Genomic DNA, 17,126 nt, shown 5'->3' on the forward strand with positions numbered 1-17,126 from the left:
CAAAAAGTTAATATTTTAGGAAATATTCAAATATTCAATTTTTTTTTGAAATTTCTTTTCAAAGAAACAAATGGTTAAATTCATTTGTTATATATCAATTGAGGCTTGAATGGTATAATTTACTGTTCTATCCAAGAAAGCATAATCTCTTGGGCAAGTCCTGAAAAATCCATATTATCTCCATTGGCTTATTAAGTGCAGGTCAGCAAATAACAGCTGTGATTTGGCATGGATTTGGAAAGTTATAATGCTTCAGAATTTGAAGCCTTTTGCTCTGCATTGCAGATCTATTGGCTTGGGATGCGATGCTGAAGAATCTAGTTTTTTCCTAACATATTATTTAGGAATGGAAGTATTTTTTTTTTATTTTCTGCGCATCTTTTCACAACTATCAGATGCCCCCCTACTCAGCCTCCACATTTCCAGATTTGACATCATTGCTATAGGTGCAGGATTATCTTTAGTTCAATAAAATTCCACTGTTGTCTGTGATTCTGAGAATATTTTAAATAGTTAAGTTCTTGGGCGCTATGACAACGGCTGCAGCATAAGAGCATTGCAGAGAATTACTGTCTGACAGCAGTGGAAGTGTGCGCAGAGAAGCTGGTTGCAGCTGATTGAGTTGAATAGGACTCCTTCTCTGGCTATGAGGGAATAGGAGTGCCTCTTTAATAGCTCTTAGCAACGCCCCTGCTTTGACCCTACTCGACTGTGAGGGAAATCAAATCAATACAACCTCCTCTGAACCACAATGCTTCCACAGCAGCAGGACCACGACCAGCAGAGCATCACAGCTGCCTTTGTCTCTTTTTAAATTTAATCAAGATTTTTCCCTTTGACTGGATTCAGTTTTTGGATTTAGCTCATTGCTGAAAAATCTTCACGTGCCTCACTGAAAGGATCTTCTAAATTGTTCTGTATGAATGCTTTTGATACTTTTGGCTTTGGTGGTTTGCTATTGTTCTTTAAAGAGAGAACTTTGAACTTGCTGATATTTGCAACATTAATTTGAAATATAATTAACAACTTCTAATTTGATGGTAATTGCATATGGAAATTTAAAATATGCACTGTAATAGCAAAATTCAGATACTCTTATGATTGTGAGACCTTGTTTTGAAATACATTTTTTAAAGATGTTCTGATGTTTAGTTATCTTTATCTTTAGTAAGATGTTTAATAACAGTTGATAGGTAATTTATAGCTTTTAAAAGTTAATGTGTTTTCTTCTCCTTATTTCCTAGAGATGGCCAATAGAGGACCAAGCTATGGCTTAAGCCGAGAAGTTCAAGAAAAGATTGAACAGAAATACGATCTAGAACTGGAAAGTCGTTTAGTGGATTGGATTATTATACAATGTGGTGAAAATATAGAGCATCCCCCTCCTGGAAAACAACATTTTCAGAAATGGCTAATGGACGGAATAGTAAGTAATAACTTGATATTACATCTATAAATGTAACATTGTTGAATAATATCATTTGTTCCTAAATTTCTACCATTTCAAAAATATATCAAATAATCAATTATTGTAACTTTGGCACTGCATTCCTGACCTCATTATGTAGCATGTTCTATAAAATCAATGAATAACAATGTTTCGGAGGCTACAAAGTATATTTGACTTAACTTAAGAGCAATTATTATCTCCATCTGTAAACTGCTTTTCTCTAGACTCCAATAAAATAATTCAAACATTGAAGGTGATTGCTCTTATGACCAGAAGACAATATGAAAAACAGTGTACAGAGCTGTACAGAGACAGATGGAAAAGTGGTTATGTAATATGAGGAATATAAATTACAATTCTTTGACAGTTAATTACAAATCCTTTTCAACCCTGAGATTTTCTATGATAGTATTTTCCTTAAAAAATGGGTTAGTTATGTGTATTTTTTTATAAAATGCCACAATTCTGTTATTTTTTTTCAAGGAATAAGCAATTCCAAGTCTTTAAGAGATAATTTATTCATTTACTGAAAGAGCAGCACAAAGGTGCTTTCATTTACATGGAAGACTTGGCAAAATTATTAAATGTAGTGATTGTGTTTTCATCGGCTTACTACTTGATACTACTAACACTTGAGCTCAGACTGTGTTTTGCTCTCCCATGTGACTGTCAATTGTTATATAATCTGAAGTGAATAATTTGATTTTGCCTGCTTCATTAATCCATGTATGTTTTATCTGTGGAAAGGGAAGCTTTGCCAAGCATTTTTAATGTATTTGGCTCAAATGCATCCATAATAAATGCTGTCAGTAGCATACATTTATGTTTGTATTATGTATTTCAATTGAGGAGCAGGGAGCCAGGGGACCCTTTCTAAGTGGCATTAGAATATCTATGTTATAAACAGAGTAATATACACATACTGTGTTGCCTTTAGTTGGTGGAATTAATTGATTTTGTCTCTTTCAATTCTGCTTTTAATGGTCAATCTCCCAGCTGCTCTGCAAGTTAATAAACAATCTTCACCCCAAGGGAAAAGAACCTATTGCAAGGATCTCAGAATCAAAGATGGCTTTCAAACAAATGGAACAAATTTCTCAGTTCTTGAAAGCTGCAGAAATCTATGGAGTACGAACAACAGATATCTTCCAGACAGTAGATTTATGGGAAGGTATGGATTTATTTATATATGAGCATGTTTTTTTTTACTGTAACACTGTTTAACCTGCTATTCATTATATATTTCTTTTCAGGGAAAATTCCCAAATGCCATTACAATTATTTCTAATTTGCACTGCCTTTAAGCACTGTTCCCTCCAGTAATGCCTTCTTTTCTCTTGAAATTTATATTGATGCAGGCCTTAATGAAATATTTTGTACTTATAGCCAAGTGAAAGATGTGGGTTTTTTTACAGAAGCATATCAAAGCTAAGCAAGAAGAAATTATATTACAGCAGATATTTCAGCAAAATAACAAATTATCATTTTAAGGATGATGAAATGTAATTAGTTTGCATCTAAATGTAAACATAAACCAGTTCACATTTTCTATATTTAGCTTGGAACAAAGTTAGTCATGTATATCAATGCTTTCTGAATTTCATTATTTAATTCTTAGCCTCTATGTATGGAAAACATGCACAGAATTTCAATAATATACATATTAGGACAAAGTCCAAACAGAAATTAATTATATTAGGGGAACTCATTACCAAAATTAATACATTAAGAAAGATACATATAGAAAGAGTGTATCATTAGAAATATACAGCTATTTGCTAAAATACTTGTGAAATTTGGTTGGAGAAAAAATCATGATGGGGATATTTATAGTATGGGATAGATCCAGTTTCAGATTGGGAAAATGAACTTGAGAAGTTCACTCTAGTAGTATTAGTAGTATATAAAATTAATCATTCCATAAACAATAACCATTCTCCTGAATGAAAGAAAACTCAGGGCAAATAGGTCTGAAACCTGATGATAATAATGTTGTCAGAATAGTTTAAACTGAGTTTATATTGGGTGAAGCCTCAAATTTGTATGTTGTCATTTCACCTCTGGAAATGGGCCTTATGCAAGTAGTATCTTTATGATTTATGCAAATCCTACCAAAAAAGGTGTTTTGAAACACAGCAGAGCAGGTAGAAGACAACTCTTTTTAAATTGAAAAAGCAGATTAATCTTTTACCAAACTCTCAAGAATGTTTTAGAAGCTGTTCCTGTCTATACCAGTGAGAATGTACCATATATGCACAGTCACTGCTTCATATTTTTCTCAGTAAAAAAAGTGAACTAACTTTATATGCCCCTTTTTATTATACTCTGGAATAAAGAACATTCCTTATATGTCTTTTAATATCAGAAAAGACTTGGTTTAATGGAAGTAAAATACTACGGTGATATCTACTCTGATAACGTCCAGTGTCTAAATTCAGGCCTTTTTTCAACAACTCTCTTCCTAGTATTAGAAGAATCCATATAATTAATAATACTGTCCTTGTAATGATGAATTTGATATTTTCTTATATGTATCCTTGCGATTGATCGCTGTGTCAGAAAGAAAATGAGAAAAGACAAAAAGTTCAATAAAAAGCAAAAGGAGCCATCTTGGCCATGAGGGGGAAAAAAATCCAAACTCCTTATTGAAGCAACACATTTTTTAGCTCAACTGAAGGTTTGCATGAAAATTCATCAGGTAAGATGGTTAAAAAAATCACCTTCCGGGGGCAGAGAGAAGAGAAAAAGAAACATAACTACCAAATGGAACAGCTTTTATATGTCTGTGCATATTCCAATGTTCAATTTGTTATTTCTCTTTCTTGGATTTATTTTACTTTTTGAGAAATTGTGGAAAGTTTGAAAGTATGCCAGTTTTGGAAATCTTCAGTTGGTCTAACAAAATGTTGCTGTTGTATACTTCGTTCACATGCGAATGATGAAGACACATGGCGATGCTGAACAAACACTTTATTCTCCTTCTACAACAACCAAGCGAAAGCAAAAGGCTCGCAGGCCTTTTTATATGGCCAGAAATCTAGACAGTGACAACCAATAGAAACAGAACGTTTTCACACCTTGCACATGTGCACAAGGCTGACACCGTTCTGTCTGGTCCCGGGCAGCTTTTGGAATGCCCGGGACCAATGCAACGTCCTGAGCCTGCTTTTGCAGGCTCAGGACACAACACCTCTCCCCCCTAGATGGAACACACTTCGTGTACACACATGTACGACATGCATTGGGAAGAGTGGCATACAGTTGCATTATTCAAATGCAAAGAGTATGGAATACTTGAGTCTACCCTCAGGCAAACCCCCTTCAATATTTATTAATACAAATAAATATATCCAAAATCAAAAAATAATACAAAATAATCCACCCACGAGTTACTCCCATTATTCAGGGGCCTCATGTACAGGTCCCTCATGATTTGACAGCAACCTCACAAAGTCTCTCCAATGTTTGGGTGGGCACTTGGCCCGCTGCGACCTTCTAAGGCCTGGAGAGATTGCCTGGCTCACCTGCTCGCCTACCAGGCTAGGCAGGCCAGGGCGTTGCTGCCCTAAATCCCCAGATGACCCTGGTGAGGGTGTCTGGCCTACCTGCTCGTCTACCAGGCTAGGCAGGCCAGGACTTTGCTGCCTCAAATACCCGGTTGACCCGCCCCGCTGCTGGCTGGCTGGACCCTCTAAGTCCAAGCCAGCATACCTTGGAGGGGTGGAATTCCACGAGTCCACAATGGACCCCTCTTGGGAACACTGTTCCTCGAGCCCAAGGCCAGCAGATGAAGAGGGCTGGGTAGCAAAAGTGCCCCAGTACTCTTGGCCCCCAAGCATGTGCCAGAGGTGCCAGAGTCAGGAGTCACCTCCATGGCAACCCCCCTTGCTGGTGACTTCCTTTTGGTAGCAATTGCAGAATTAGGCAAGCGCCCTTGATGGAATTCCTTTTCTCTTACTGCTAGTGATTTGTGTGGATATCCCCGGTCTGTCTCCCTGTCTGGAGCACTATCTGACATATGTGAATACTGTGGATACTCCTGGTGTGACTCCCTGTCTGGAGTAATTATGGATGTGTGAGATGACCCCCTATCCAGTGAATTCTTGTTTGGAGCACTTGCGGAACCTTGGGATGAATCCCAAACAGCCTCAGTAGCAGCTAGTGAGGGCCTGTTAGGCCTGGGCAACTTTGACCCAGAATGCATATTATGGTCCTCCTCCTCCCTCCCTCAAAGCAGAACCAAGAGCGGAAGGATGAGGGTCCAGTCTCCAACACAGTTGGTCTATGTGTCTGCGAAGAACATGGCCATCACCCAAGGCAACTTCATATGACAACAGCCCAGAGACCTTGCAGACCTCAGGTGTGACCCAGAGATGTCCAGGCCCATAGTTTCTTGCCCAAACCGGATCGCCCACCTGGAGTCTCCTAGGTGCCCATGGTTTTGAAACCTGTGAAGCCACCCGGTCAGGGTGCAGCCTGTCCAGTTTAGTGATGAGGCAGTGACCCCAGCGGAGTTCAGCAGGGCTCTTCCCTGTGGCTGTGCATGGTGTGGTGCGGTGTACAAGAAGGAAATCTGCTAACCTGTGATGCCAGTTACCGTAAGTCAGTTTCTTGAGAGCATCTTTGGTAGTGCGCACCATTTCTCTGCCAGTCCGTTGGAGGATGGATGGAAGGGAGCTGATGGTGCATGCCAGATCAGGTTGGGCTGAAGAAAAGCCTGGAACTCAGAAGACATAAATTGAGGGCCATTATCTGAAACCAGCACATCTGGAAGACCGTGTGATGCAAAATTCCTCTCAACACCTGGATGATCCTGGCAGTAGTAGTGGAGGAAACAGGAACAACCTCTAGCCACTTGGAATGGCTATCAACAACAACCAGGAAGAATTGCCCCTGAAAGTCCCAGCATAATCTATATGCACCCTAGACCATGGGGTTTGAGTTTCCTCCCACCTCTGTACTGGGGCCTGAGGCATTTCAGGCCGAGACTGTTGGCACACTTGGCACCCGTGCAGCTGGGCCTTGATGGCTTTATCGAGCCCAGGCCACCAAAGATGTCTGCGCGCAAGCGCTTTCATCCTGACTATACCAGGATGTCCCTCATGCAGAGAGATCAAGATTCTAGACCTCAGTGAGGCTGGGATCACTACCCTGCTACTCCATAACAGGCAACTCTTGAAAGTGGAAAACTCATGCTTCTTGTGCATGCTTTGGAACTCAGTATCTGGGCACTTGTGAGGACATCCTGACAACACCCGTGTCAGCACGCGTGTAAGCATGTGATCAGTGGCAGTTTCTGCAGCCACATCCCCAGCATTGAGGGGAGACTCAGGCAATTCATGAATGGACAGAATATTAACAGCTGGAGCATGGCCCATTTCTTTTCCTGGTTTGTGAACTAATGTATAGTCATATGCTGACAGGAAAATGGACCATCTCAGCATACGAGGAGAAATGATATGTGGGGTCTGTTTGTTAGTGGTAAACAAACCCAGCAGAGGCTTATGGTCAGTATAGACTGTGAAATGGTGGCCATATAAGAAATCATGAAATTTCTTAATGCCAGCCACTATGGCCAAGGCTTCTCTGTCAATTTGAGCGTAATTTCGCTCTGCAGAAGACAGAGTCCTTGAGTATAGGCCACAGGGACCTGTGTCCCATCAGCCTTCAGATGGATAAGTACAGCTTCCACCCCATAAGGAGATGCATCGCATGTGATGCAAACAGGCAGTTGCTCATTGAAATAAGCTAAAACAGCATTAGAAGTGAGCAAGGCCTTAACCTCATTGAAGCTCTTGTCATGGACTTTAGTCCACTGCCATGGAGCCTGCTTGTCTAAGAGCCTGTGTAATGGCTCTGCCACTGCAGCTTTATGTGGGAGAAATGCATGGTAAAAATTTAATAGCCCCAAGAAGGCTTGCAGCTCACTCTTAGACTTAGGGCTTGGGGCCTGCTGGATAGCTTGCAATTTAGTTTCAGCGGAGTGAATGCCTTGAGCATCAATCCTGAATCCTAAGAAGTCAGTAGAAGTGACTCCTATCTTACATTTATCCTCCTTTAGTTTAAGGCCTGCTTTTTGAAAACGAAGCAAGACAGCCCTTAATCTTTCTGCTAAATTTTGAGATGACTCCCCAGCAATGAGGACGTCATCAAAGTAGGGACAGACCCCAGGAATACCTTGAAGTATGCTCTCCATGATACTTTGGAATATGCCAGGGGCTACATTTACCCCAAATTGCAGTCTCTTGACCTTGAAGGCCCCCCTATGAGTTACAATAGTCTGGGCCTCTGCAGCTGCCTCAACAGGTAGCTGTTGATAGGCCTGTGCCAGGTCAAACTTCGCAAAAATGCACCCCCCCCCTTGAGGGAGGCCAGAATGTGACTTACCACAGGCATTGGATAAGCGTGCTGTTGCAGCGCCTTATTCAGTGTGCACATATATGTATGTCCCCATTAGTCTTTAGAGGCGTTACTATGGGGGTTTCCCATGGACTAGAATCCACAGGTTCTAGAATGCCCTGCTGGAGTAATTTGTCCAGTTCAGCATCAATCTTGCCTTTGAGGGAAAAAGATACCCTCCTAGGCTTAACACTGATGGGCGTGATGGTTGGGTCTAACCGTAGTGAAATTGGAGGCCCCTTGTAGGATCCTAGCTCTGAACTAAACATATCTGCAAACTCCTTACAGACTTCTTCAAGGCTCAACATTTGCAAATGGTGCAGCCCAGTTACCTGGATTCCCAGAGCCTTGAACTAATCGAGTCCAATAAGACTCGTACGTTCACCCCCAACAACCACCACATCTAGGGACCTTCAAAATCCTTATGCTATACTCTAAGGGTGGCCTTCCCCTTAACGCACACCATAGAATTCTGAAAATCAGTAAGTATTAGATTTGATGGCCTGAGTTTAACTGCATATCCTTTTGAATGTGTTAACTGAAATAATTGAGAAAGTGGACCCAGTGTCCAACTTCATTGATAGGGGAACCCCTTGCAACCTTATGTTAATGGAAAGTTTCTTCTTAAGGGGCTTGTGTATCCCTGTCCTCAGAATACTCCTGCACAATGTGCAGAAACCCACCCTATGTTGGCTGGGGACCCTGGTACCTTTCAGATGCAATTCTTCACGAGGCTGGACCTTTTGGCAACCCAAACAGATGGATGCGATGTGGCCTTGCCTGCCACACACACTGCAAATGGCGGAGCGGAACTTGCAGTCAGCTCACTTGTGGCATCCTCAGCACCTGAAGCATTGAAGAGATGCTGGGCCTTGTCCAGACATTCCTTCTGCCTCCTTTCAGCTGGCTGGTGAAGTCTGTCCACCTCCTCTTCAGGATCCGCTTCCAATCCTTCTCAAGTGTCCTCTTGATGGACGGTAGCTGTGTCTGGAGGGTTCCTGGTGAGCCGTAAGGCCTTCACAGCCCCTCCTGCTGCTTCCTCAGCTGCCACCTCTCGCAGCGCATCTTGGAAAGAGACATCTTCGTTTGCAAAAATCTTCTGTTGTAAGTCTCTGCTCCTCAAACCACATACAAAGCGATCTCTAAGCCTCTCTTCCAGATCCTTGAACTCACAAGGTCTGGCTGCTTGCCTTAAGGCCGCAATAAAGTCCGCAGCAGATTCACCCAGCCTCTGGTCTCTCTGCTCGAACGCGTGCCTCCAAGCAATGATAGATAACTTTGGCTGGAAGTGTTCCTTCAACATTTTCTTCAAGTCAGCATATGTTACTAACTCCAGAGGTGCAGGGGCCACCAGATTCTCTGCGATGTCAAAAGCTTCCTGTCCACAGGCACACAAAAGAGTTGTAGCTTTCAGGCCGTCTTCTCTAATCTGATTTACTCTGAAGTAGTTCTCCACCCGTGCTATGTAGGAATTCCATCTCTCTGGATGTGAGACATCGAAATCAGAGAAGCGGCCAATCTTCGACATCATACAGTTTACGACCTTCACCACTCGCTTCCTCTGCAAACTGCTGTTTGGGGAAAGGGTCCTTTAGCTGAGCTCACCCTCCAGCGATGCTATATTGGCAGGCTGGGACGCTGATTCAGATGCTGTCTTCCCCTCTTCAGGACTTCCTGGGTAAGTCCTTAAATCTTTTGTTTCAGCTTGCAAAGGATCCCAGTGTTGTATACTTCGTTCATGTGCGAATGATGAAGACACATGGTGATGCTGAACAAACACTTTATTCTCCTTCTACAACAACCAAGTGAAAGCAAAAGCAGGCCTTTTTATATGGCCAGAAACCCGGACAGTGACAACCAATAGGAACAGAGCATTTTCGCGCCTTGCGCATGTGTATAAGGCTAGTGCCGCTCTGTCTGGTCCCGGGCAGCCTGTCTGGAATGCCCGGGACCAATGCAACGTCCCGAGCCTGCTTTTGCAGGCTCAGGATACAACAGTTGCCTTCACCAAAATTCGGTTTATGAACAAAATATTTGATCCATTATTTATTGCTATTTGATCCATTATGTATTCTACACAGGACAACTGTGTGTATCTTCTAGAAGAAAAGACAGTTTAAAATCTTTTTCACACATGGCATTTTTCTCACGTGGAAATAATACCTTTATGAGTACTCTTTGGAAGTCATGTATATGAATCAAAATAAATTCTTGCACTCTCTATTTAAAACAATTGTCCATTCTTATTATTTTGTTTTTCCTCTCCTCCTCCCATTTCCTAATCTTGCGCAGCAGCTGTAGGAGTTCTGCTTTCCCTTTTATATTTATTTTGTGCTTTAAATCAAATTATGAGCCTGAAGGCTTGCCTAACCAATTTACAGGGCTTTTTGTATCTAAAGAACATTTTTTAGATGTGAATTGATAATAATAGCCAGGAAGCAATGAGAGAGCTCCTGCTAAAAGCCCTGCAGGATGTGGCTACTGGCTCTCAGGAAAAAAGGACAAAGCAGTCTTTGCTTTCTGTTACTAATCATGTCTCAGATAATTCCAAGAAAAAATTAGGCAGGATAATAGCCAGTAGTCCCCATATCAAAATCTGTCAAGTAATATAGAGAGAAGGTTCTGGATTTTGATCTTTACAATTCAAACAGCATCTCTCTGGAGCTTGGATCAGAAAGCTTGAAGCCTTCCCAATTCCAGTAATGTCCAGTTATTTGCAGCTGTATTCCCAGAAGAGGAATTCTGGGAACTATACTGTCCTCACAGCTGGAGGACACCAGGTTGGAGAAGGTTTATGTATACTATAACCCTGAGTTACACTGAGATTACCTACTTGAATGGCCATTTTCAGATCTCATAGTTTAGATCTGTATTATGCTAAGATTTGGAACAGGAACAGAGAAACCCAAGCTCTAGCAACATTGACTAGGATATCTGTGTGGTTGTGAAGGGAAAAATGATTAGTATGATTAAGCACCTACCAAATAAAAATACTAAAATTTTAATACTAGATAGTGAGCAAAAATGTTCATCTGATATGACTTTTCAATGGTGCAAATAAATAATTAAATGTGGATGACAGGGATAAGAGCAGAACAGTAGGTATCTCAATAATCCTTCATGCTCATTAAGACACCAAACTTGTCCCTAAATTGGGAAGCAGGATTTTGTATTGGGACTGTCTCACCAAAGTCATGAAAACAATTCTTGATTATCTAGTCATAGATGACTTCTTGTGAATTACTAAAACAGTTATACATAGATCAGCAAGCTCTAAAATTAAAGAAGGTGTATGTGTGTGGGAAGGAAACTAGCATACAAAATTGAATTATTATGTAATACCTTATAAATATTATGTCTACATTAAAAAAATAATACCTTTAGTTTGCGATGGAGCTGCGTAGACCCTTGAGAGCCCCTCTGGTCAGTAATACTCCAATGTTAAATGGCCATCTTAGAATTCTCCTCCTTCTGTTGTTTAGTTGTCATTATTCTATAATTTTGAAATTTTTAACCCTAATTTAATTTTTCATTTCTAATTTTTATACATTGTTTTATTTATTGGTTGTATTATATTGTACACTACCCAGAGCCACTCTTTACAGGAACCAGCAGTTTAGAAATATGAAAAATAAATAAATCTCATAAAAAGAGATGCAACAGAGGAACTAGAAGTAGTACATCAAACTAACAAATTAAGTATTTGACCAGAATATCTAATAGACCTGAGAAGTCTATCATTATCTTTATTAATAGAACTTTAAAAGATACCATATTTCATTGTGTGCATCATTTAATGCATCTTATTTATATTTTATGTGTTCCTTAGGTGTTATATGCCATACTGCTACTTACTCATCTTATTTCAAAATTATTTATTTTAGGGCATTCCCATTAAAGATGTAAACATATTCATTTTTAAATTGAAAGACATCGTAATATTGTGAAATATTAACGAGGTTTCATTTTCTGACCCAAAGACCTGTTTAAGAGAGTTCTCTTAAATATTGAAGCCTTTAAGATTTCATTTCCAAGGTTATCATAAGAGCAGCAGAATAGATGTGAAAGAAATATTTGTGATTCTCCATTTCCTTCATCTAATGCTTATTGTAAAAAACTAGTGATTAATTTTTTAAAAAATCTTTTCCTTCCAGTGCAAGCTGGACTAAATAGTTCTCTTTTTAAACATCCCACAACCTATGAACATGGCATAAGACCAAGAACCTGTACAACAATGTTAACCATTTCCTTCCAGCTTGCCCTTAGCCAAACACTTCTGCTTTGGAATGGAAACAGTCTTTCCATTGTTAGAATAGCATATTATCATAAAGCGCTAACCTCAGATTTCCTTTTTCAAAACTGAAGTCTTTGATTTGACTATGACTTAAAAGTTGCCTGAGATCTATGCTCCTGGGGTCAGCATCTTTCAATAGATTGAAAGTTACTTTAAAACAGTGGTTCTCAACCTGTGGATCGGGACCCCATTTGGGATTGAACGACCATTTCACGGGGGTCGCCAAACAACGAAGTCCACCATTTCCCCCCCCCCTTTTCCTTAGCTGTGCTACTCCCTTTTATTCTATTGGCTTTTGAAAGCCAATAGAATAGACTCTCTTGAATAGAGTCTAATTCTATTGGCTTTCAAAAGCTAATAGGAATTGTCCAGGGTGTCTCTGCCCTGCTGAGCCAGACAAAAGTCCCATTCTGCAAATGGTGCTGCACCAGTTGAGTAGTCCTCGACTTATGACCGGTTGGGGGTCGCGGCATTAAAAAGGTTGAGAGCCACTGCTTTAAAAGTTAATGGGGAGAAAGATGGCTTCCAAATCCTTTCATTGCCTTATGGATGTTATCCTTGCATTTTTACTTCATCCATGCAGCCCTCAATAGCTACAAACAATAATTTAAAAATGTGGCTTTTAAAAACAACTTTTAAAAGATGATATTGTCATGGAATTAACAGATGTTCCTTATTACAATGAGCCAAGGCTCTATGACTCACAATCTTCCTTTAATGCTAACTTTTCTGTGGCCTTAGTCAATTTAGTCATTCTGTCTTTGTTAAGTAAAGATAGTAGCATTAATTTATGCAGGTGCTTATGAACAAAATAAGGATTGCTCTGAAAACAGTGCCGGGTACTTTTGCAATGATGTTACTGCTAGAGTAGGCCATGAGAACTTAACATCTGCAGATTCTTTTTTGTGACTTTTCATGTTGTCTTGTCACCTAGGGTTTGATAGAAGGTATAGCTTTGTGAGTGTAGAGGGAGATTTAACTCATTAGTGTTCAGTATTTGGCTTCCAAGGTCTGACATTAGCTTTACATATCTAAAGCTCCCTTCAGCAATTCTCTGTCTGTAAATTGTCAATGCAAAGAGTGGTGGTGATGGGAATGAAAATGCTAATACTGCTACAGTCCATCATATTGTCTTCTATTTGCAAAGGTTGACTTATCTGTAAAGGAAAACTTCCTGCATCTGTAGAGATGCTTCACATAATTTAAATCTCTGGAATTATAAAGTGATCTTCTATATCAGTGTTTCTGATCTGGACTTCCAAAAACTCCCCAGCTAGCTAGCATGAGAAGCCCTATACAGACAGACTATTAGGCACATGAAGTTGACAAGAATGATAATAGAGGAGGCAGAACCAGCACTCTTTTGCTTCTATCCTGTGCAACATCCCACCCATACACACATACATGCTCACATTTGTGAGAGGAGGATTTGAAGAAGTTTTAAAAGAACTAGCAAGGGACTGAAAGAAAAACAAAGTGCTTGACATAAGAAGAGGCAAGCTAGAATGAGCAAAAGCCTGAGATATCTATGATAGAGGAAGGCCAGTGAGTTATAAAAGACATAGATGAAAAACAGCCTGAACATGAGTGGGCTGTATTCCATCATAATAGCATGTTTTAGAGTCTATAAGCAGCTTATGCTGGTGAAATTTTCAGCTAACCATTGATATATTTCTGGGTGGCATATTTTACTTCATTTGTTGATAATTAGAACAGAAAAAAACCCAAAAGATGCTTTCAAATTTGTTCCCTACAAAAATTTGCCAAATCTTATTAGAAAGACTTATAGTTTAATGAAAAGTGTAGCCTCTAATACAGATTAGTCTCATAGAAATCAAACATCTGATCAGGCTTCCTAAAGCTCTAAAACTTGTTATAGTTATACACTGATAGTCATGCAGCAGTTTGCAAGCTAAAGGTAGGAAGAGTTCTGTCAAGGAAAATTCCCTTGTGACCAGAATAAAAACAGAAAGCAGTTTGCAAGCTAAAGGTAGGAAGATAGGAAGAGTTATGTCAAGGAAAATTCCCTTGTGACCAGAATAAAAACAGAAAACATAATGTAATAATAAAAAGCTTTGGGGATTTTGAGGTTAAACAGGTGTCTACGTAATTCTGTTGAAATACAATCAAACAATTTATCAATAACAAATGAATAATTCTTTTTAGGAAAAGACATGGCTGCCGTGCAAAGGACTCTAATGGCTTTAGGCAGTGAAGCTGTTACAAGGGACGATGGATGTTACAAAGGGGATCCCTCCTGGTTTCATAAGTAAGAATCTGTTTGTTGTTTCCATTTTCAAACATAGACTAAATGTGCAGTTTTAATGAAAAACAAATCATAGACAGAAAAAAATATACTTTTAAAAGCAAGACACCTTAATTTCTGCCTTTTTCAGCTATCAATTAAAGAGCTAATGACCTCTTTAGAATTGATATTCAAAAATGTTCCATTTATAATTGAATTAGGTTGATGCAGAATAGTCTAACCAGGAGTGCAAACATTCCTTTACTTATTGACCCAGAGCTATTGAAAATGAAAAGCATAGAATGCCACTTTTTCAGACAGGAAATATGTAAATCTTTAGTATAAATTCTAAATGCATGCATGGGTTAAAAAAAGGGCAAAAGTATCCCAAATCCTTCTCTATTCCAAGTCTGTAATTTTTTAAAAAAGGTAAAGGAGTCCCTGTAGATTTGATTCTTCTAGTCATTGCTGACTATAGGGGGCAGTGCTCATCTCTGTTTCAAGGCCATTGAGCCAGCACTGTCCAAAGACATCTCTGTGGTTATGTGACCAGCATGACATTACAGAGTGCTATTATCTTCCCACCAAAGAGGTACCTATTTATCTATTTGGATGCTTCAAATTGCTAGATTGGCAGGAGCTTAGGTCTCAAACCTGGGCTGCCGGCTTTCCAGTTGACAAGTCCTGTGTCTTTACTGCTGAGCCATTGCACTGCCCTCAAGTATGTGATATGGCCCCATATATTTTGCCTCTTCCTGACAGTACAGATCTCCAAAATATTAGATGAGCCTCCAGCTACCCAATGCTTGCCCAACTCAGTATATAATTTGTATATGAAGAAGTCTTCTCTTGTTCGTACAGTCAGTGGATCAGATGGTATGTCTTGCTTAAAATATTTGAGTCATTCTTCAAGCAATGACTCAGATATCTATAGCAACAATTGTCCAAGCATTCACAGAAATATGAAACATAATTTGACATTCATTACTATCTGCTGAGACAGTTCTGAAGCTATACTTTCTCAGAATTTTGCTCTCCTTCGTGACTATTGATAAATGAACATATATCTGAGAAAGGTGCCTACCAGTTCTGAAACAATTTTCCCAAACTGATATTTGATACATTTTGTAACATAAACCTCTGGAAAAAAGTGCTTAATCTTGTATGCTCTTGTTTTAATAAAGCAGAACATCTACTTAAGTGTTTTTCTGGATGGTGGCCAGATAACTTAAAACCATCACTACCAAGAAAGTGGCTTACTGATTTGTTATTTGATAACAATATTTCTACCCTTTTTCAAATGTGGCTTATCCATTTATAGCAAAATGCGAGGTTGATTTAGTTTTCTGATATTGAGATGTTGATTGAGATTACTCAAGTGCAGGAGTGAGTAGTATCCATCTATTTTAAATCTTTATTTGATAATAACTTTGATTTTTTTTATTGTTTTGAATGATGTCATGCCCCCCCCCCCTTCTAAGAGGGAACTGTATCAATTGTTGGATGGGGGTGAACACTTTCCCTAAATGTCACTGTAATTAATGTTACTTTCAATCTGCTGTATTGGCCGAGATGTTTTCTATCTCCTTGTGTTTAGTATTTTTTTGAAGGAAAAGAAATGCAAAGTAATGCATTTTTTTTCAGAGTCCTAACCACTCCCTTTTTCACAGTGGCTAAATATGTTCAGGGAATAAAGTAGAATTTTAGAAAGTCTTTACATAAAAGATATTCATACTTCAAGCCTCTGGTCCCTCAAAGAGAATCCTAAAGTCCTTGGGACTGGCTGGCTTCCATTATCTTATGACAAAGACACACCTACAGCTTTAGAATGGGGAACTCAGTGTTAGAAACCTCTTCTTGTCTTCCAAATGGCCAATATAGCTCATGTTCTCAAAAATCAGGGCAATACTAATCTTATACTATAGAAAAACATAGGGGCTGTGGCATTCAATCTGATAAATATTTGAGAATTTAAAATAGAACAAACATGTCACTTTTTAAAAAGAATCATTTTCACAGGAAAGCACAGAAGAACCAGCGAGGATTTTCTGAAGAGCAGCTTCGCCAAGGACAGAATGTCATCGGTCTTCAAATGGGAAGTAACAAGGGAGCATCCCAGTCAGGGATGACAGGATACGGAATGCCAAGACAGATCATGTAGTTTAAACCACCTTTAAACTCTCACTTACCCACTTGGTAGCATGGCCTGACTGAAAAACACATAGCTAGTTAATGTTCATGCTGAGATCTGCTTCTAGGTTTTCTCTCTAAGATTATGTGTGTGTGTATGCATATGTATACACACATACACATATACACAGTCTTTCAACTGAAACTGTGGATCTGTGTGTTTGTTGCGTGTTAGTTCACATAGCACGCTGACACCTACATGATGTTCATTTTTGAACTATGCAAAGACTATTTTTCTGTATTTATTTGCAATTTGTTGTTTTCTGTACTCTTGTCTTATTAAACTGCCTATAACTTCTCAGTCCTTTTCTTCTCTACTCTATCCAACTTTCATCTTCTAAAAATAAAAATAAAATGGGATAAATAACTGCAAAGGTTTAAGTTGGATATGTCTTTTGCAGCATCTCTGTGCTCTGAAATAAATGTTCTAAAAGGAGAGTGAATATGATTTACAATATTTTATAGAAACTATTGAGTTTATTGTGATCCTTGTCAAGGATATATGCAGACATACACACATAGAAAGACACAATGTTTAGCTGATCAAA

The 17,126-nt window shown here is 39.3% G+C and overlaps 1 protein-coding gene across 1 annotated transcript; it reads left to right on the forward strand.

Moving 5' to 3' along the window:
- Positions 1–541: 541 nt before the first annotated feature.
- On the forward strand, positions 542–16,879 carry TAGLN3 (transgelin 3). The gene is made up of 5 exons (XM_039364081.1): positions 542–917; positions 1,245–1,426; positions 2,447–2,621; positions 14,310–14,412; positions 16,408–16,879. The coding sequence occupies exons 2-5, from the start codon at positions 1,247–1,249 to the stop codon at positions 16,547–16,549; spliced, it is 600 nt and encodes a 199-aa protein (XP_039220015.1). The 5' UTR covers positions 542–917; positions 1,245–1,246; the 3' UTR covers positions 16,550–16,879.
- Positions 16,880–17,126: the final 247 nt, after the last annotated feature.

This window comes from Crotalus tigris, unplaced genomic scaffold, assembly GCF_016545835.1.
Source record: "Crotalus tigris isolate CLP2741 ecotype Arizona unplaced genomic scaffold, ASM1654583v1 scf7180000019648.599848, whole genome shotgun sequence".
Taxonomy (NCBI): domain Eukaryota; kingdom Metazoa; phylum Chordata; class Lepidosauria; order Squamata; family Viperidae; genus Crotalus; species Crotalus tigris.